Raw genomic sequence first — 21,358 nt, 5'->3', positions numbered from 1 at the left:
AGGGGAATGTTAGAAGTGGGGATAACGCAAAAATTGTTGATGATGTTGAAGGGGATGAGGCTGCTGCAACTGAAAAGTTGAAATTGACTTCTAAGTGTGTGTGTGTGCACAAAGTGTTAACAAAATAATAACAGTGCGGAAATTAAATAACACAAGAATTTTTGTTAACGAAATAGAAAACTCAATATGAGAAAAACCACTCAAGGGCAGCCAAACCCAGGATATCCACTATTTAGAAGACAACACTAGTTACAAAGTAGTAGCACTCACATACCCCTGATGCAGTGGTCGTACCTTGCACTCTAATGTGTAACCCAACACGAACGCCTCCCAACCAGGTCTCCTACCTTAAGGGGTCTTCAATGGAATCCTTTACCTTAGGGCCAACCCCTAAGATAGACTTCAGATTAAGTGCAGCAATAGCACACACAGCAACGGCTTCAGAGAGATCAACTCAGCTCAATAATCTCACTATAGCTTTCTAAGCATTAATGGAACTCAATACTGAATTCTTGCTGTTCTCAAGCCTAGGGACCTCTATTTATAGGCTGACGGTTCAAATGAGCGTCTAGCTTGATAAAAACTAGGCGCCGTCTGGACGATAGTCATGAGCCGTCCTGATGGACAACTGTGCGATCAATTGTTCGAGAATTTCGCTGAAATTCTTTCCTGTTTCTGAGCCGCGTCCAGATGGTGGTGCCCTGTCGTTCGGACGGTCGCATGTTCGCTGCAAGTAATTTCCATATAAAGGCTTTGCGCGTCCGAACTAGGGGGATGATCGTCCGGACGGTTGATTTGATGCATGTAATTTCCATATCTGATGCACGCTTGTCTGGACCATTAGGATCGTCGTCCGGACGTCTGGATTTGAATTGCAATACTTGACTTATGGATGAGCGCGTCCGGACGGTTGCAGCGATCTTCTCATAACTGTGCTTTGGAAAGAAATCCTGAAGCTTGTTGAACACTGAGAGTTGTCCGGACGTGCTGCTGAAACGTCCGGACGGATGCAAGCTAGAGCAGTTCGAAACTTCTCGACACAGTGGAAGGTCCTGACTGAAAGTTCTCGTCGTCCGGATGGATAATGCTTTAGACAGAAGGGCGTCCGGACGGTATGACACGTCGTCTGGACGGCTAACAGGGAACTGAATTTTCTGACTTGCAAACTGTATAGAATCTTCTGGAAGTACTTCTGAATAGTGGAATCCCTGTTAAAAAAGCATCTTTACAAATAAGTGATTTTGTTCAACAGAATGTGGCCAATTACAAACTAACAGCAACAAAAACTTCACAAAAGAAGGCTATTGCATGGAAAAAAGAAACAAAACCTAAGGGTGTGAGGAAAAAAAAGGCCTAATGTGAAGTGCAATGCCAGTGATACTGCCATTGTTAAAAAAAAGGAAAATGGGGGCTGCCACTGCTAGAAAGGGTGGTCGAGTGTCTGCTAGAAGCAGTGGTGGTCAAGGTAGTGGTGTGATAGATGTAGTAAATGAAGAAGAATTACAATTGAGTGACTTCAATAAAACTGATGATGATGAGGATTTGTTCACAACTAATGTCCTACTTAAAAAAGGACTATATATGGATAATTGGCAGGGAAGTTTGTTGGTGCTGAGCATCATGCAAACACTGCACATGAAGATGGTGAAGAGTTGGTAAGTTTGGATGGATCTGGTGATGATGGGACAAGCCAAAGAAAGATGAGGTATAGCTAGTTCATTGAGAGCAATGACATGAGAATACCAATCGAGTTAGAGAAGAGTCTGCTGTTTGTTAATACTTCTGTGTTTAAAAAGGCACTAAAATGGTATACTATGCAACAAGGGTTTGATTTCAAATACGAACACAATGATAGGGTGAGGGTGAGTGCAGCTTGCAAGGAGCAATGTTGTGATTGCAGGATTCATGCATCTTTTGATGAAAAGAAAGAATCAATACAGATAAAAACATAGGGTAATTACTTTTTCTCCCATTAACTACCGGCTATTGTTAATATGCCACCACGAACTGACACACCGACCAAATGAGAGCATGGAACTACCATTTTTATACCAAAATCTCCTTTTTGTCAGTCAAATTCATAAAAAGACTCAAATGCCATAACTTAAAATCAAAATTTACATATAATACCCTTAAAATTAAACAAATAATAATAAAAAACCTGCTCTTGGAGATCAAGTGTCCATTTTTTCCAGTTGTTGTTCGCTTTCAACTTTCTCTGCTTCAGTTGCAATTGAATTTTTCTCAACAGCACCTGAAGAATGAACAAATAATTAAACCAAAAAATAAATAAAATTATTTTGCTTAAGTTTTGTTCAAAAAGCTGAGCAGTAAACTCACCAACACCAAACTTAGGATCAGATTGTGGTGAAGAACGCGAAGCCCTTGAGTCATGAGTAGAGCCTTTTGTGTCTCTGGGCTCGAGCTTGTTTCCATTGCTTTCTTGCGTCTTGTTGCTCTGGGACTGCTTCTTGAGCCCAAAGAGAACCTCCACAATCTCGATCTCAATATCCTCTGAAGAGCTCTTGGAGATCTTTCGACGGCTGAGTGCTCGGCGGTGGTCCTTCTCCTGGTTTCTACAACAATCACAATCCAAAAAATAAAAAAATAAAAAAGAAAGGGAAGAAATGGGGTAGGGGGAGGAGGGTGGCCTGCGAGCCACCCCCATAGATTACAATTTTTTTTTCTTGAAATTTTTGTTTTTTCAAGACTCAAAGAAGCAAATCTCCTTTCTATTTCTTTTGATCTGAAAGTTTAGGATCCAACAAACACCGAATTTGTGTCATTTGCATCGGATGGAAAATAGGGCCAAGAACAATAGAATAGACAAAATAATAGCAAATCTCCATCCATTCAAAACCCTAGAACAAGTGCTTCAGAAAACAATTAGATATATCTCTTTCACACACTAATCGGACGTGCTCACATACTAATTTTCTACAAAAAAAAAACAAATTATCATCCAGGTGGCTTATTTTCACTGTGCGCTGGATCACATTAGCACAATCTTTAGAAATTCTAAAAGCATTGAACAAAACAAAGTGTTATGGAAATACAAAAGAAAGTGCGCTTTGGGGATCGGATTGAGCTTACATGAAGAAGGAGGCGGTGACAAAGAGGCTGATCGAGAGCATGAACACTGACAAGATTGGGTACCACACGTCAAAAAACGCTTCTCGAGGGTGGCTTGCGAGCCACCCCCACCCCCACCCCCACCCCCTTTCTTTTTTCTTTTTTCTTTTTCTTTCTTTCTTTCTTTCTTTCTTTCTTTCTTTGTTCCTTTTTTTTTTGTGTGTATTGTTTATAATATATATATTAGGTTTAATATTTTTTTTGATTAAATTACTATTTGAGAGCATTTTTGTCTTTAAACAAAATTTTATGTCTAAAAATCGCATATTATGTCCGATTTAATGAGATTCCTTAATGAAATTGGGGTAACAGTAAGAAAATGGTAGTTTCATGCTCTTTTTTGGTCAATGTGTGAGTTCGTGGTGGCATATTGACAATGACCGGTATAAGGTTGGCAATTTTTACACAACCTGCGAATCTGACACAAAATGGGTTAGGCCGTTAGGGTTTAGGCTAAACGAATTGGCGGATTGACCTGTTTACCGATGCGATTATAAACGGGTTGACCCGCCAACCCATTTACTTATTAAAAAAAAAATCAGAAGTTACTAAACCTAGTTTTTTTTTTTAAAAAAAAATGTTATTAAAAAAATATATCTTAAAACAAAAGCCATGGTTCCCCGGCATCCAGGAAAATAAAAAAGGAAAAAAATCTTTTAAAAAGTCAAGTCGGGTCAACATGACCCGTTAACTTAATCGTGTCATGTCGGATAACTTGATGGGTTAGTCATGTTGTGTTCGGGTTGCGGGTTTCAACCTAATTAATAATTATGGCGGGTTTGAGTTTGCCTAATCGGGTTGGCGGGTCAAGCAGGTTGACTTGAACTCGACCCGACAACCCAAATTGCCAACCCTATGCGATAGTTGATGGGAAAAAAAGGTAATTATCCTTAAAAATATTCAAACCATATCATCAATGCTGAAATCAATATGAGAACAGAAGGGCTGATGTGGAGTATATTGCCATCGAGTGTATGTCAAGCTTCAAGGATGATCCCACATGGACCCTATATGTATTGCAATAAAGGGTGAAGAGGGATCACAACATTGATGTTCCCATTGGCTGATGCTGGAGAGCAAAAAAGATAGCTCTGATAAATATTTGGTAGTTATTCGGAGCAATACTGTCATGCAATGAAGTATTATGAGGTCATATTAAGGTCAAATCCCAACAGTAGTGCATATGTGCAAATTGAAGGACCTTGCTTCCGGTAGATGTATATATGCTTGGATGCATGCAAGAAAGGTGTTGTAGACCAGTCATAAGTTTGGATGCTTGCCACCTTAAAGGGGAAAATGGGGGTTAGTTATTCATCAAAAAAAAAAAAAAAAAGAAAAAAAAAAAGAAAAAAAAGAAAATGGGGGTTAGTTGTTGTATGCCATTGAGAAAGATGAGAATGATGATATGTTCCCCGTTGCGTATGCGGTTGCAGAGGCTGAGACCAGGGCATTTTGAGAGTGGTTTATACGTATTCTTATTGGTGATATTTATGTGGGAAGTGGCAAAGGTTGTGGTTGAACTATTATGTTTGACCGATATAAGGTAATGAGGAAGTCATGTTTACTCTTTTTTTTTCTTTTTTTTTTTATGAACTTTATTGATAGAATTTTTTGCATTTGTGCAGGGGCTTGGCAACACAGTAGATCATTTGTTGCCACATGCTGAGCATTGATTTTGTGTGCGTCACCTACATGTAAACTTCAAGGTAAGGGGATACATGGGAAAATTATTTAAGGATGAATTGTGGGGAGTTGCAAGAGCAACAAATGCAAGGGTTTTTCAGCATCACATGAAAGTAATAGAAGGTATGGATGTTGGTGTCTATCAGTATCTTAATGATGTCAACCCTGCATCTTGGTTTAGACATGCATTTTCTACCCAATCCAAGAGTGATATGCTTTTGAATAATCTTGCGGAGACATTCAATGCATGGATCAAAAAATCTAGGGACAAGCCACTCTTGACTATGCTGAAAATAATTCAGCAGAAAATAGATGGAATCCGAGCAGCTATTCACAAAATATGTCCAAAAATTCAGAAGAAGTTGGAAAGATTCAAAGATGAAGCAAGGAGCTGTATATGTAGATGGCAAAATGAGTTGGAGTTCGAGGTTGACCACATGTTCGACACACGTCGAACAATTAATTTGGCTGAAGGTATATGCATGTGTGGGAGATGTCAGATCAATGGTATTCCTTGTGCACATGCTTGTGCTGCCATTTACATGCACAAAGAAAGGCTTGAGCAACATTTAGATGGTTATTACACTATAACATTCTTGTTAGGAATTACAAACATACACTACAACAAACTACGTCAATGCATGGCCGTACACTCCTTCAATCAAACTCCCACCAAAGCAATAAATAAAATTGACAAAGACACCAACATATGAGTAAGTTGCCCCTTCCGTGCTCTAAGTTGTATCACCTCATTTTTCAAACACTTCAATTCATTACGCAATGGAGGCAGTAATTCTTTTCAGCAGGGACATGTCTCTTTGTCAAACCAATGGAAAAAAACGACATTGCCTGGCTTTCTAACCAAAAAAGGAAAAAAAGAAAAAAGAAAAAGAAAAACGGTTATACATACATTCACATAAGTTTTACTGATTTGGATATATCATCAAACGTATAGGGTATAGTTCACTTACCATTTGTGCATCATACATGGCATACCTAAAGAAGTGCCTCCTAGGATTTGTTGTTGTCCAAGAAGTTTTTAATGGAGATCGAATGCCGCATTTGCACATTTGTGCATCCACACCCACATCACCTCTCATGGATGACGTTGAAGAAGACGACCGTGACGGTGATTGTAAACCATAAACAATCAGATTGGAGAACTTTCAGCAAGAAACCCTAACTGAAACTACCGTAAAGATAACTTACCGATACTCAACATTATTTGCCTTTCCTATACAGATGTCTTCCATTCCACCCGCTCCTTCTCCTTCTTTCATCTTTTTTTTTTTTTTCTTTTCTAATCATCATTCCCCAAGTGTTGATGTTCTTCAAGCCTCAAAAACTGCTTAAAGAAATTTTGCATGATTGAGGTTGACGTGTAAAGCCATCATTTAAAATGACATCGTTTTTTGCTTGATGTGTCGATGCCTATGTGGACAAACGGTGACTCAACCCTAACGGAAGTTCCGAAAATAGACGAAAAAATCACGAAATGATTGATTTTAAATCCGTGACAAACTTAAAGTGTACAAATTAATTTTTAAACCGTGGGAGGTTATTTCAAATCGCGATTCAGGAATTTATTATACATTTACTCTATATTTTTTTTAAAAAAAGGGACAACTTCACAAAAGGGTATCGAACTATACCGCGTTTTGACAAAAGGATACTGAATTATCATTTCTCTCGAACCCGGGATTTTAACTATCAAAATGAGTCCCAAAAGGGCATTCCGTCTGTTCTCGGCGTTAAAACGTGACGGAAGTCGATTCACGTGACTTCCACGTGACTTTTTTAATGCGTTTGGTCTTCTTTGCCCCTGACTTCAATGGATAAATCAAGTCTGAAACCTCCTTCAAAAAGCACTTATCTCATACATTGATACACTCCTAGCTTCGGCCTATCTCCATCAACGCGTGAAAAGTGGGTTTTTTTGCATGAGTTAATTTCTTTCCTTCTTCACGTGGAAGGGTTTACGATCATAATCTATGTTCGATAGTGAATTGAGCTCGGCAACCTCTACCAGTCCACTGTGTAAATGTGAATTGAAAGCATGTTCGTGGACATCTTTCACCATGAAAAATTTTGGTAGAAGGTTTTATTCTTGTGTAAATTACAAGGTAAGTAATTTCTTCCCCCAATTTTTTTACCCTTAGGGTTCCATCTTTGTTTTCCCAATTTTTTTTTTCCCCCTTAGGGTTCCATCTCTGTTTTCCCTTCTTTCTTTTTTTCCCCTTAGGGTTCCACAAGTTTTGATCGATGGGATTTTTCGATTATGCAGCAAGAAGTTGTGAAATATGATTATTTTCCATGGCATGATCCTAAAATGTGTGTGTACGGTCTAAGAGTTGTATCAAGGTTGAGGAAGTGGCACGAGAGTTTGAAGCTTGAACGGGAATTGAGTGGAACCCAGGTCTCGGATGAAGCAGATAAATATAAGTCTGAAGCTGAGAGGAATAAGAATGAAGCTAATAAATGCAGGGAAGAAGCTGAGAAATATAGGAAAGAAGCTGAGAAATACAAGTCGAAACTAGAGAGACAGAAGATGAAGCTTCAATCAGTAGAGATGAAGTACAAATTTGCCTTTGTTTGTTTATGGGTGATATTCTTGTTGTTGCTGGTATATCCTCATTCTCACAGCCAGTGCAATGCATCGAGGATGATGTTGGCATGAAATTTTTTTGTAATGGTATAATGCCTTGTAATGTTGTGAGTGCTGGTCGGATTGTGTTCAATGGTGGTAACTGGTTTGTAATTGTTAGCCGGATTATGAATTTTCCTTGATAAGTGTATTGTAGTTGTTATCTTTGAAATATTGTTGTTCATGGGTGATATTAATTGTTGTGTTGGTTCCAAAGAACTTGTAAATGACCAATATGGTATGTCTTTGTAAACTTGTTGCTACAATCTGTTACCAATTGTCGTTTTGGGTCCAAAATTGGATGGATGTTATTGGCCATTCAATTGGTCTATTTGTTAACAAGTTCACAGAGTTATAAACAACATTTGGTACTAACAAATTAAGGCAATAATGCCAATAACAGACAATACCAGAAATGACATCATAAACAATTTGGTTTCAAAATGGTACATGTTATCATTGGGTGATATTCTGTAATGCTGTGTTGGTTCCAAAAAACTTGTAAATGACCAATTTGATATGTCTCTGTAAACTTGTTAGTACCACTTGTTACCAATTGTTGTTTTGGGTCCAAAATTGGTACCAACAGATTAAGGCAATAACAGACAATACCAAAATGCCATCATAAACCACTTGGTTTCAAAATGGTACGAAATGTGTTCCTGTAAACCTGTGGTATAAAAAACCTAAATAGAAAAGCTAGACTCATCCAATCACAAACCAAACAAATTCCTCCAATCATTACACAAAAGTCAAATGACATCAAAACACATCAATACTATCATAACCTTCCATTAAAACAAGTCAAAAAACAAACCAATACATAACAGTTCCTTAACCTTCCATTACTCAAATAACATCAAAACACATCAAATTTAGCTACTGAAATTACAAATTAAACCCTTCCAAAAAATAGCACTATAAGTTAAATAACATAAGTTACAAATCATAACCATGTTGTTAAATATCATAAGTTAAGTTAATACATCCTGAAAACCATGTTGTCCATGCCCTTCCAAAATACACAATAGAAATCCAAAATATACATCATAACCATGTTGTCCATGCCCTTCCAAAATGTACAACACATATCCAAAAATACACATCAGACTTGCCAAATTTTTTTATTTCATTTATCCTTTTTACCTACAGGTGGAGGAATGTCAGAACTTGTTGCTTTTGCCTTGTTTATGTCAAAGTCAGGGGGAGTTAATATGAAAGTTATGCCACCTACAACCCTGGAGGACCCCATGAGCATGCAGGTCCACCTCTTGGAACCTAGGGCGGTCTAGAAGGATTCCTAGTGAGGTCAACCATCACATTTCCTCGAGTGTTTGGATTAGTTTGTGTAGGATGTGCTCTCAATCTTCCTCCAACTTTACTTCTAGTTGCCAAACTGGTACTGACCTTCTTCCTAGTATATCTTGTGCTTACACCCGTTCCTCTAGTGCTCTTCTCACCCTTACTTGGTGCAATAGATGTAGTGCTTGTACCCTCTCCTTTTGCTCTTACCCTCTTTTGACCCCGACCCTGAGTTGGTACAGTAGTACCAATAGGATTGTCAGTAGATGGGGCACTAGATGTTGGTGCACTGGAATGACCCACAAATGGTGCACTAGAGGATTCACCCAACTAAAAAGAACACATCAAATTTCAGAAACCATCACAGAACAACTCAAACATATTAAACTCACAGTATGAAGAAACATATGCCTTTAGATACTAAATGTATGCTAAACGATCACAAATAAGAAACATTACCCTGTCAAGATTGCAGTCAGTATCTGTAGCATGTTCTCTATAGAAAGTTTTCCTACGTTGTTGTCTTTCATCATGCCTTATCCTAACAGTGCATGTTCTTGTATTGTGACCATATTTCTTGCACATCCCACATTGGTTATTCTTGCTACCCTTTCTAACTGAGTATGGATTTGATGTCTCATCAGCACCTCTATTTCTAACTTTCTTAGGTCTACCTATAGTTGCTCTTGACTTAGGTGGTTCAATCTTCGGTTGATTTGTCCTAACTCATTGCTCTTCACTTGGTATAGGGTAAATGATGGGTGCATATGCCTTTAAGTACATCTCATTTCTAAAGTAATGACTCAAATAATCTTCTAGGTTGCCTCCACCATGCCATATTGCCGACATGGAATGCCATAGATATCCCATTTTCTACACCCATATGTTATATGGCACAAATTGACCACATACTTCCTGCCCTTGCAGTCAATCTCAAATAAACCATCACCAGCAAATATTGGTGTACAATGGCTGGCCTAATCTTCCTCTATCTCCAACTTCTCTTTAATTTTTGGCCCCACATTCCCCTCCATGGCCCTTGCAACATCTCTCTTCCTTTGGTACCTTCTCATTAAGTTGCCCCTAATTCCTTCCAGCATTGTCAAGATGGTCTTATCCTGAAACTTGAGGATCCAGCTATTGAAGCACTCAACCAAGTTGTTGTGCAGAAGGTCACCCTTTGTACTTGTGTTGAACCATCCTCTACATTAGGTTCTAGGGTCAACCTTTTATAGGTACTCGTATGCTTTATGGTTTAGGCCTTTGATCTCCTCCATTGCAGCATAGAATCCAGTCTGTGTATAAGATGAAGCAGCTCTCCACAACAAGTCCTTCAATAACACCCCCTATGACCATCGTCTTTGAAATTGACATATAAGTGCCGCACACATGTTCGATGTTCAGCATGAGGACACACTTCATGTAGGCTTGGTACCAATCCATGCACACATGAAAACAATATTTGTATCAAATTCATTAGATTTAACATACCAAATCACATACAAGACATGTAGATCATAAGGTATTATTATTGCTTAGTGCTATTGCTAAGAAAAGAAATATGGAAATACTTACCTTTTGTCTATCTGAAATGAAAGTCCACCTATGTGGACCCCTAGGGCCAAGATCTGCTAATAAGGCCTCGAGAAACCATGTCCAGATGTCCTTAGTCTCTGCCTCCACCATAGCTATAGTAATTGGATACATGTTATCATTAGCATCCCTTCTAATAGCTGTCATTAACTATCCCTTGTAAACCCCTTTAAAAAACATGCATCAAGGCCTATGATAGGCCTACACCCATCTCTGAATCCATTTTTTATGGCTGCCAATGACATGTACATCCTTTAAAATCTACAAGGCACTTCGGGCATAGGTCTCTCAACCATCAGAATTACACAACTCCCAATGTTTGTGCTTCTAATTGATGCACAGTAGTTCCATAATCAATAGTATTGCTCACCCAACTTCCCATAGATGGTCTGTTGTGCCTTCTTCTTAGCCCTATACAAGGAACTATTGTGGATTTCAACATTCCACTTCTTCTTCATCTTTTTCTTCAGGACATTTATAGGCATGTTCGACTGATCCCTAAAACAGTCCATGCACCTCTCGACAATCCAGTTCGAAGTGATCAAGTGATTCTTGTACCTCCTAGGGCATGTATGTCTAGGCCTAATTGAAATTAGCATGAACGTGGACTCGTCTTTCAACTCCTCCTATAAACTTTGTACTTACAATTCTTGTCTGCACACACTGCAATGCATTTAGTCCTTGAATTCTTTTGGTAAGTCAAATCCTTCCCTTTCAATACAGAGGCCTGCTTAATGACTTTTCTAAACTCATACACATCCTGAAAAGTGTTACCTCGCTGCAAAATCGGATCTTTCAAACCATCCTTACTAAATGGAACCCTCTTGGTGACACTGGGCCGCCTTGAAGACTCAGCCTCAGCCGCACCTTCTTCATCACTAGCACTAGGTGAGATCAGTTCATCACTATCTGAAATATCTGAATAACCCTCACCCTCACCCCCACCCCCACCTTCACCCTCACCCTCTTTTGCTTCACCAACTGATGCTTCTACTCCAACCTCCTGATCCACAACATCATCATCTTCTGGTTGTAGTCCAAACCATTCATCTACTCGAACATCATCGTGTTTTAATCCCACCTTTGCATCTCCATCTAAATCACAAGCATCAGAGTCATCGCTTAGAACTTGATCCCATAATGGGTCAGTTCTGTATACAGACACTCTCTCATATTCTTCTTTTTCTTCCTCATCAACAATACCCTCTTCTCCGTGTACTTCTACTTCTACACCTACATCTACTACACCAAAGGCAACCAAATATAACTCTACAATTCCATGCTCCCTATAGTGCTCCACCATTTGAATGAGATCATGGTCAGAAGAAATAAGTTGTAGCCCTTCATCTAGACTTTTGGTAGGTAGATTATAGTAAATAAGGTCACAAGGACCATACCCATAAGTCATAACTACCCTCTCTATCTAAATAAATGACAACTCGTCTCTATTATATGGGTCAGAGTAATGTGATATATCCCCATCGACATATGTGACCCTATGCTCCCTATTAAATCGGCCACCATGGTGCACCTCAAACATAAGCAATTCTGGATACATTACGTGTCCTACAAATAGACAAATAAACAAAACAATGACACGTCCTAGTGAGCCGACAAAAACAAAAAAAAAAAGAGTAAAGGCATTGGGTCCACAAGCAGAGTAAAGCAATTCTGGATACAGCATGCATAATAAAAGCATCAGCTAGCAAACCAAAACAAAAGTCACCCCATAATGGCAAACACATCAATACCCACTAACCACAACAAATAGTGTTAAAAAAATCGAATTTTTTTGCAACCCTAAGCAACAAACCCGAAATGGGACCACAAACCCAAAAAAAAAAGAAAAGGGAACAACAAACCTGAAACAAGATAATGACAGAAACAAATGTGACCACAAACCCAAACAAAATAGGACCACAAACCAAAGAATATATAAAATACACCATCTCAGCAACTTCAATAAGACCCAGATATTGCCGATGACCAAACACATGGTCCCGTAACAACCTAAACCCTAAACAATGGGAAAAGTGTCCCTAAACCCCAAATAACGCTCAACATTTCGGAAAAAAACAAATAATCCGTAAATAAACAAATATGCTTAAATAAATATTCATTTACACTGAAAAAAAAAGCAAAAAAAATCATTACCTTTAGTCAAAATCAGCCTTTGATGCTTGATTCTTGTGTATACTGCCGAAACAAGCCACAGTGTAACAACACGATTATGGTTCTTAGCGCACGAGTATGGATGGGGAGCTCTAGGGTTTTCGGAGACTTACAAAGCAATTTGGGAGAGAATAGGAAAATATGATATGATGACCGAATTTAAGTTCGAAATTGTATCCGTTGAAGTCAGGGGCAAAGAAGACCAAACGCATTAAAAAAGTAACGTGAAAGTTACGTGAATCGACTTCCGTCACGTTTTAACGTCGAGAACAGACGGAATGTCCTTATGGGACTCATTTTGATTGTTAAAACCCCGGGTTTAAGAGAAATGATAATTCAGTATCCTTCTGTCAAAATGCGATATAATTCGATACTTTTTTGCGAAGTTGTTCCAAAAAAAAAAAAAAAGAAAAAAAGAAATTATCCAATTTATTTCGTTACCTACTTACCTCCTGATCATAACCAATCTCTGTTGTATTTGCTGTTTGTTTGATGCTTAGGCTGATCATCGTCAACGCGAATACACGTAACGGGTGGTGCTCATTTACCTCTGGGTCTTCGGAGCAAGCCATGTCCAGGGCTCGAGTCTACGCCGACGTCAATGTTCACCGCCCTAGAGATTACTGGGACTACGAGTCTCTCACCGTTCAGTGGGGGTAAAATAGTTTTCAAAAACCCTATGCCTTTGTTTTGTTTCACATTTTCAACTATTCTTCTTGAATGGGATCTAGGGTTTTGTATTACCACTATTAGTTTTTTTTTTTTTGGAATTATTTGATTTGGAGCGTCTTGTGAATATATGAATTGGGATGTGATTGGTTTTATGTTTCGGGTAGTGAAGTTGTAGCAATTCTCCATACATAGACATCTGAGGAAAAGAAAGGAAAGTTGTTTTAACTGAGCTACCATGTAATTTGACACGTTTATGAGGGTACAAACGGCCACTAGATTGCGCGTTGGACGTGAATGTGATTACCCATTGAAGCTGTCTGGATTTGGGAACTTGATAAGATTTTTGATTATTGGGTCAGCATGTGATGGATCTTGCTGGAAGTTGTAACTTTTGTGATCAAAATACCGATTGTAAAGGACAGAGGTTTACTGTTTGTTCTGGGATACTTTGTAGTTGGGCATAATTCTAAAGTTTCATTTTGGGCTACAGGTAAAATTATTTGACTGTGGAAGCTATAGTGGTTCTCGTTTTGGCCAGGAAGTGGGTCTTGTTCTCTTATTTGGCTGTTAAGTTGAAACATTGACATCAGCCTTGAGAATAGAATAGAATCTACTTATTGGAGTCTGCAATCTGGGTATATTTTAATCTGCATGGATAGCGAGGGAAAAAAAAGAAAGAAAAATAAACCGTTGTTTCTGATATTAATCTTATAAGCTGTTTTTGGCGCTAAGTCTACGGTTTTCTGATAAAATAACGCTTATATCTTAAAATTGCTGAGTGTTGAGGGGAAATAAATTTGGGACTCCTATCAAGATGGGCGATGGACTCAACTTGAACTAGGTGGAGGAGTATCTGCCAAATGGAATTGATGGGGACCCAACGGGGAATTGTGCTCCCTGAAGCCATTGGTTGTCTCTCTATAATTAATATTAAAATTTTGAGATTTAACCTTTTTTTTGGCCACTTAAAATGCACATTGTGAAATTTTTTAATTTCCTTGTATGTACTCAGTGATCAAGATGACTATGAGGTTGTTCGAAAAGTTGGAAGGGGAAAATACAGTGAAGTTTTTGAGGGTTTAAATGTTACTAACAATGAGAAATGCATTATCAAGATCCTTAAACCCGTCAAGAAAAAGAAGGTGAGTGATCTTTTGCATTGTTTTCGTTGAACAAGATTTATTTAAAAACTGTTGATATATGCTTGATGCAGTAGATATTATTCCTATGGGTGCAGCATTAGTGCAAGAAATTCTCTGCCTTTTGACTCTCAAACCCCAATGATTGTTATCCAATGATATAAGCACCCAAACCATTCAGCAGCATGATTATTGGTTAATGTGTCGCATATTTGAATTTTTCTTTACACCTTGGTGAAGCTGATTTGTTAAGTGTAATGGTTCTGTTGCTTTGTATAGAAAGCTCCTGATAAAATATATTGAATCTTTTTAAAATTCCTTCCTCTTTAGGTGTTCAGCTTTTTACTGATGGATTGTGTTGATAAATTAATGGAACAATCTGTCATGATAATGCTATGTTGCATGCATTTTTTCTCATCTTTTAGTGACTGTGCTGCACATTAAACATGTGCATTCTAAACTTCGGTCACTGTGGCTGCACATTAAGCTCATGGTCATGGAAGCTCACGGAAATTTAGCAATTTAGCCATTTCCAGCGACCAAAAAGAATCAGTCCTTTATAATGTAGAGTGCATTAGCCACTAAGGTAAGAGTGGAATCCCCATGTGATTTTTTATTTTCCAACCCAATGGGAAGAAGATCATGTTATTTTCAGTATTTTTTAGGGGATGTATAGCTGTTCCCATATCTGCTTGCTTGGGATATACAGTTGTCAGTGCAAATATTTGTTGCCTTATAGGTGAATTCATTTGTTATTGCCTTGTTAACTGGTGATGATTCTTTTTTATGCACATTTATGTGATACGTGTATTGGTATTCATGCAGATAAAGAGGGAGATTAAAATTCTACAGAATCTTTGTGGAGGCCCAAATATTGTGAAGCTGCTTGATATTGTTAGAGATCAGCACTCAAAGACTCCTAGCTTGGTCTTTGAATATGTGAACAGTACAGATTTGAAAGTTTTGTACCCCACGCTGACTGATTACGACATACGCTACTATATATACGAGCTTCTCAAGGTTTGTATCTGATCATGTTGCTAATTAGTGGCTTCCGAGTCTGTGTTTAAAATCTTGGGAGAACTATTTAGTTGTGATGAAATTATATAAAATATATACTGGACAAAAAAATTTGGTAAGATATTTTATCAATTGCCACTTCTAAAAGTAGTAGCAGACTTCTCTTTACCAGAATGGGTGTATGCACCTTTTTTTAAAAAAAATAAAATAAATAAATAAATAACACTCATCAGGTAGGTCTTGCAGTCACGACTTCACACTAGTTTAAATGGCACATAATATTTAGGAGGTTCCATTTAAACTAGGGCTCATTGGCAGGTATAAGCAATTTGTAACAAAACATTCTTCGCCTAAATATTATGCCGGATGGCTTTTTCATGCATTGTCTTTGACGCTTTTTTTTTGTAGTTGTGATTCTGTGGCCAATGCATGACTCCTTTTTTTTTGGTTAATTACATGGTTTTTATCATGTTGCTTCTCATTTTAACATATTGGTAACGAATTTTTGGTTACTATGTCAAGGACTCCAAGTTTCAGAGCTTAGTGGATGTATCATTGCATGCTTAATTAATTCAAGCCATCTGTAAATGCAGGCGTTGGATTACTGCCATTCGCAAGGCATTATGCATAGAGATGTCAAGCCTCACAATGTTATGATTGACCACGAGCTGCGAAAACTTCGCTTGATTGATTGGGGTCTTGCTGAATTCTACCATCCTAGCAAAGAATACAATGTCCGAGTGGCTTCAAGGTGAGCCTACGTGGATTCAACTTACCCTTTAATCAACTCATAAAAATGTTTGTTTCCTATATTACTAATTCATACTCAGTCTGATTTGTGCAGCTCATAATCACATTATTCACAAGTTATGATTAACCAATGAGTTTGACAAAGTGTTCGTCTTGTGAATAATTTGGCCACACACAGACACACCTACTTTGTTTGTGATCGGTTTTCTGTCTATGGTGTTTTCATTAGTCTGAACTTTGATGTCTAGCCTAGTTTAGTCAGCAACAAGAATCATTTAGGGATTAGGATTATATTTGTCTTATCTAATGGACTGTCTTACTCATTAAATTGGCATAATGAATACCTAAGAGACTAGTTTGAAAGCCTAGAAAACCTTTCTGGACTCTTAGAGACTCCACAGAAACTCTAACCAAGCTTAACCACAATTATACACCTAGATAGACCAAACTAGAAATCTGTGCAGAATTTCCAGAAAGTTATAATTCTTCCAAAATTAGAACTTTCCATAGTAAGAATGTATTTTCATTGTTTTTCTAGGCAATGAGCCCTATTCATTCTTCCCTAGATTGACCTCCAATCCCAATACTGCCTCAAAGCAAAATGAGATATTTCTGAGGTTCTCTAATCGACCCCTTTTGTGTAGCATTGGCATAAAGAAGATGAAGTAGTGAATGCTTCTCAACCTTACCATTTTCATCATGCCATGCATATTGCTCCATTCATTGTTTAATGAGTATGTTGATTATGTATGACTTAATATTGACATACCTATCAAAAAAAAAAAAGAATTAATATTGGCATGCATAACTAGCCACAATTTTTTTGCCCTGCGTAGCAGAACCTGCATTGCATTTATTTGTCAATTGCTTAAGATTCTACATCTTGATTTTGAGTCAAAGTTTGATTTTTCCATGATTTTAGTTTGGAAGGAAAATGTTAGGCATCATTGTTGTGTTAGAAGTTGATTTATATGCCCCCCCTTATATTGATGCAATACATGGAAATTCTTAGCATCTTAATTTTGATCAAATTTGCTGATGTTTGTCAATTTATCATTAAAAATTCACTGATCTGTCATCAATCTTAACTAGAGTATCATTGTCTTTCAGTGAGAAGAGTTTACTAGGCTGTTTCATGGTTTTAGATTTAAGTAGATGTCTTGCTCTTTTGATATGTGAATCGTGCACATCCTATATCTATTTTGCAGAAAGTTAACAAATTTAGCCATTGTCATTAAGGTATTTTAAGGGGCCTGAACTACTTGTTGACTTACAAGACTATGACTATTCATTGGACATGTGGAGCCTGGGCTGCATGTTTGCAGGAATGGTGAGAGTTATGCGGGAACCGCATAGTCCTTCTAGAGTGTTTCAGTTGCTTGGAGGTGTTATGACATTTTTCTTGTTTTCAATGTTGATATTTCTAAAGGGGGTATTTTCTTCCCCTTCAGATTTTTCGGAAGGAGCCATTCTTTTATGGTCATGACAATCATGATCAGCTTGTCAAAATTGCGAAGGTAATTTTTGTGCTTTGCCCTTGATTTCTAGAATTGTAGGCAATCCTTGCTTATATTTATGCTTACAGTTTTAAAACCTGCTGAAACTTTTGGTTTGTCTGTCATTGTACCTTAAGAACTGTTTGAAAGATTTTTTTAGTTTTGCCCATAGTGTGAGAGGAACACTGTTGCTCCAGGTTGACCATGCTTGGCTTGAACATTTGATGGAAAATGAGGTTTTAAATGAGTTGTGCCTTGCTGTTATAGAGCTCTAGGTTTTCCTTAAAGTTGCTGCTAAGAAGGTGGAGACTTTGACTGCTATGATTCTGTGATACCTTAGCTCTGGCTTACCCTAAGCTGCTGCTACAGGTGCCACCATAAAGATTAACCATTAACCGAAGTTTAATAGTTGTGGCAAGCGTGCTGCAGTCCGTGTTGTCACTCTTAGTTCAACATCCAACTGCTTTCAATTTATGGTTGAAGCCTAGAAATGCAGGGATACATGCAGTTAATACAATTTTTGCAGCCTGGAAAGTACCATGAAAAAATCCAAGCATTCCTTTGAATTTCATGTGAGTGCAATTGATGTTTGGAGCTTGGATAAGCTGAACCCATGAGTGACCTCAATTACATATCTAGTTTCATTTTTGAAATTTGAGAAGCCTTCACATAATATAGGATCTGTGGAATCTAATCCCAGTTCATCTCCTTTAAACCTTCACAGTCTTTCTGCCCTTGTCATGAATGCTGAAATTCTACACGAGTTTTCTTGATTGGAGTTTACTATATTTCTGCAATAGTTCGATGTTAGTTTATGCCAGAACATCCAAGACTGTAACAGCTGTAGTTTAGGTCTATAACTTTTCTTTAGGTGTCCTTTCATATCCACAACAATTGCTTGGGACTTGGGAGTGATGAACACTTTCTCTGGTATGAATTGGGGTATCGGGGGTTATAATCTTACATGTTTTTATGTTATCGGGACTTACAGATTCCTGATATTGAAACATGGTCCCCACGTATCACTCGATCTTCAGTACACAATAGATAAATCGTGCTTTGGAAGGAAGCTAATAACGAATGGGAGAACTGTGCATAATACAATGATTTGGACTTGAGCAAGGAGCAACATATACACAACCTTAAAAATTATAGTAGCAAAAATCTTACGAGTTTTATGATGACCAAAAAAGTTAAGTACTTAACCAAGAGAAATAAGTACTCATGCCCTTTGTATGGAAATGTTCTAATTCAGAAACCATGACTGTGGGCAGTACCAATCTCAATTGGTTCGAGTTGCATCGATTCAGTTTATCCTTTTTGACAGTGTGAATCGTGGTGATGCTGAGCTGCAATGTTATACCAACAGGTTAGTTGGTAAAACACGATGTTTGTCATAATGTGCACATCTTAAGTTGGTGGAATAGATGAAAGAACACATTGAACAGAAGAATAATTGTTCTTTATAGCAATACTGAGGTCTCATAAACAGTAAAAAACAATAACATTTATTTATTTATATAGCAATAATGCATTGTAAATGCTCGTATATTTATTATCGATGGATTGTAAATGCTCAAAAGATTTGTAGTCTAATGTGGGTAAATTCTGCTTCAGGTTCTTGGGACTGATGAGTTGAATGCATATTTGAACAAATATCATCTGGTGCTTGATCCACAGCTTGATTCTCTTGTTGGAAGGTATGCCTAACCCAGTTATGATTTTTTTGCCTCTCAAGTGGAAAAGAGGATGCAATTTGAGAATGATCATTTGCAATTATGGCATGGGGGCAGTGACATCTATAGGAGCAGGATAGATTTGGGGTTTTAAATCTTATTGTCAAACAAAAGCCAAGGCTTCGCCTCTCCATAACATATGATGCACTTTTGCAGCTTCTTTTCCTTGTTATAAACACCATTTCTTCTTGAATGTATTAAATGATATTTTGTCTGGCATATCACACGTTTTTGGTGTGTACTATCTTATTTTACTATACTGCAGACACAGCAGGAAGCCATGGTCCAGATTTATGAATGCGGATAATCAACATCTAGTTTCCCCAGAGGTCATTTACATTAAAAATTAGAAAATCATTATATTGCTGCTGTTGGCTCATTCTGCTATGAGTTGTCTTTTTACCACTAGATTTGATTCTTTTGTCTTTATTTTTGTGATATGCAGGCCTTTGATTTCCTAGATAAGCTTCTCTGTTATGATCATCAGGATAGGCCTACAGCAAGAGAAGCAATGGTATACCTCTCTCTCTAAATTGACATTTTGGGGGATGGGTTGTTGATTCACTGCTGTTTTCCTCCCTATTTTTCCCCTCTTAATCCTTATTCCCTTTCTGATTGCCCTGGTTTTGATCATCAGTAGGGGCTTATGGTCAGAACAAGTTGTTGGTAAATTTTATTAATTTTTGCTGTGAACATTTTCTATTCAACCTAAGGAGTTAACTTCTGCATTGATGATAAGAAATCTTGATATTGTCTATTATTGCTTCTTAATGCTGGTTTGATATTTGGTATCTTACAGGGTCTAAATATCTGTAGCCATTTTCCTCGAGTTTGCTATATAGTCTTTACATCTAAACTCTGGATTTAGTGAATTTTTTTAATCAGTTCTGGTACCCAGCCTAGATGTAATTCTGTTACAAGGCCCCATTTCCGTATCATGCCTGGCTCACTGTTCACCGTGTGGTTTTGTGCCATCAGTAGGATTGGAGCATGTCTTCTCTGGATTAGCTTTGAGGCTTGAGATCAAGATTTGAAAGCTTTACCCTCTCTTTCCACTGCCCCTATCCACATCTTCTGAGCCTGCAAAAGGATGGGCATATTCTTTCTAATTGTTTTTCCTGATTAAGATAGACAGAGTTCAAACCCCAGGGGTAAGGGTCAGATGGGATATAGTTTTTAACATTGTTTTTGACGTATTTTATTCTTGCTTATGCAGTATCTGCTAATTAAGATAATTGGATATGAATTTGTTGCAGCTCCTCTATTGTTGTGGCATTTCAAACCCATTAATGATGCTTACAGCTCATGTTCGATTTTTTTGGTGTTATCCTTGATGTATTAAAACAGAGATACTAATTTTGCTTAGTGCTTTTTTTTTTTTTTTTTTCCCAACATGAAAAAAAAATACTCTTGACAGACCAACCCTCTCTCTTCTTGATTGCAGTTTTATAGCAGGTGGTTTCTAGTGTTATAATCAGGTATTCTAAATTTGTTTGTTTGTATTTCAGGCTCATCCATATTTCCATCAGGTGAGAAGTGCAGAAAACAGCAGGACTCGGACACAATAATCCTAGCCACGCAGAGTAATTTTTTAAGCTGAATCGTATTCCATTCAGGCCATTTTATGTGTTGTAGCTTGTGCACGGTTAATACATGATAAATAGCTATCTACATTAGGTGGTTGGTCGGTCAGATTTTTGTTTGCTGGTATTTTTTTCACATGCATTTTTTGCTGTATATTGTTCTATTAGCTCATAGGTTTTATATGAAGTTTCTCAGACTCAGGATATTGCTGCTGTTAGTAATTAGTACTATAAATGCTGGTATTTTTCTGCCCTTTCTTTCCAGATGAGCCGTAATCTAAAGTTTCTACCTTGACATAGTAGATATCTATTTATCTTGGATAGCTATATTTGATTCCTCAAGTGTTACCATTTTGTGTTGGCTCAATAGGTTATGATTGGAACTTTTTTTTTTTAGGAGACCCATTATTAGGGGTCGAGGCACATTGAGGTTGAA

The 21,358-nt window shown here is 37.7% G+C and overlaps 1 protein-coding gene across 3 annotated transcripts; it reads left to right on the top strand.

Annotated features, from left to right (window-relative positions):
* The first annotated feature begins 12,954 nt into the window (after window positions 1-12,954).
* Window positions 12,955-21,175, top strand: LOC133871381 (casein kinase II subunit alpha-2-like). 3 transcript variants are annotated; one of them, XR_009900851.1, is made up of 11 exons: window positions 12,955-13,182; window positions 14,211-14,340; window positions 15,163-15,357; window positions 15,951-16,108; window positions 17,347-17,437; window positions 17,559-17,624; window positions 19,221-19,303; window positions 19,605-19,668; window positions 19,785-19,853; window positions 20,321-20,490; window positions 20,848-21,175. XR_009900851.1 is itself a non-coding variant. In XM_062308825.1 (10 exons), the coding sequence occupies exons 1-10, from the start codon at window positions 13,019-13,021 to the stop codon at window positions 20,905-20,907; spliced, it is 1,080 nt and encodes a 359-aa protein (XP_062164809.1). In that variant the 5' UTR covers window positions 12,956-13,018; the 3' UTR covers window positions 20,908-21,175. The 3 variants fall into 3 exon arrangements, 1 of the variants encoding a protein (XP_062164809.1); XR_009900852.1 differs by having other exon boundaries at window positions 20,318-20,490; XM_062308825.1 differs by lacking the exon at window positions 20,321-20,490 and having other exon boundaries at window positions 12,956-13,182.
* Window positions 21,176-21,358: the final 183 nt, after the last annotated feature.

The sequence above is a fragment of the Alnus glutinosa genome, chromosome 6 (assembly GCF_958979055.1).
Source record: "Alnus glutinosa chromosome 6, dhAlnGlut1.1, whole genome shotgun sequence".
NCBI classification, from domain to species: Eukaryota; Viridiplantae; Streptophyta; class Magnoliopsida; order Fagales; family Betulaceae; genus Alnus; species Alnus glutinosa.
This window is presented reverse-complemented; position numbering and strand designations above follow the sequence as displayed.

Excerpts from the sequence above, each read along its gene's own strand:
- LOC133871381 (XM_062308825.1), top strand. The coding sequence starts at position 13,019 with ATGCTTAGGCTGATCATCGTCAACGCGAATACACGTAACGGGTGGTGC. Across the intron at positions 13,183-14,210 it reads TCTCTCACCGTTCAGTGGGG|TGATCAAGATGACTATGAGG; the intron begins GTAAAATAGTTT and ends GTATGTACTCAG. Across the intron at positions 16,109-17,346 it reads AATGTCCGAGTGGCTTCAAG|GTATTTTAAGGGGCCTGAAC; the intron begins GTGAGCCTACGT and ends ATTGTCATTAAG.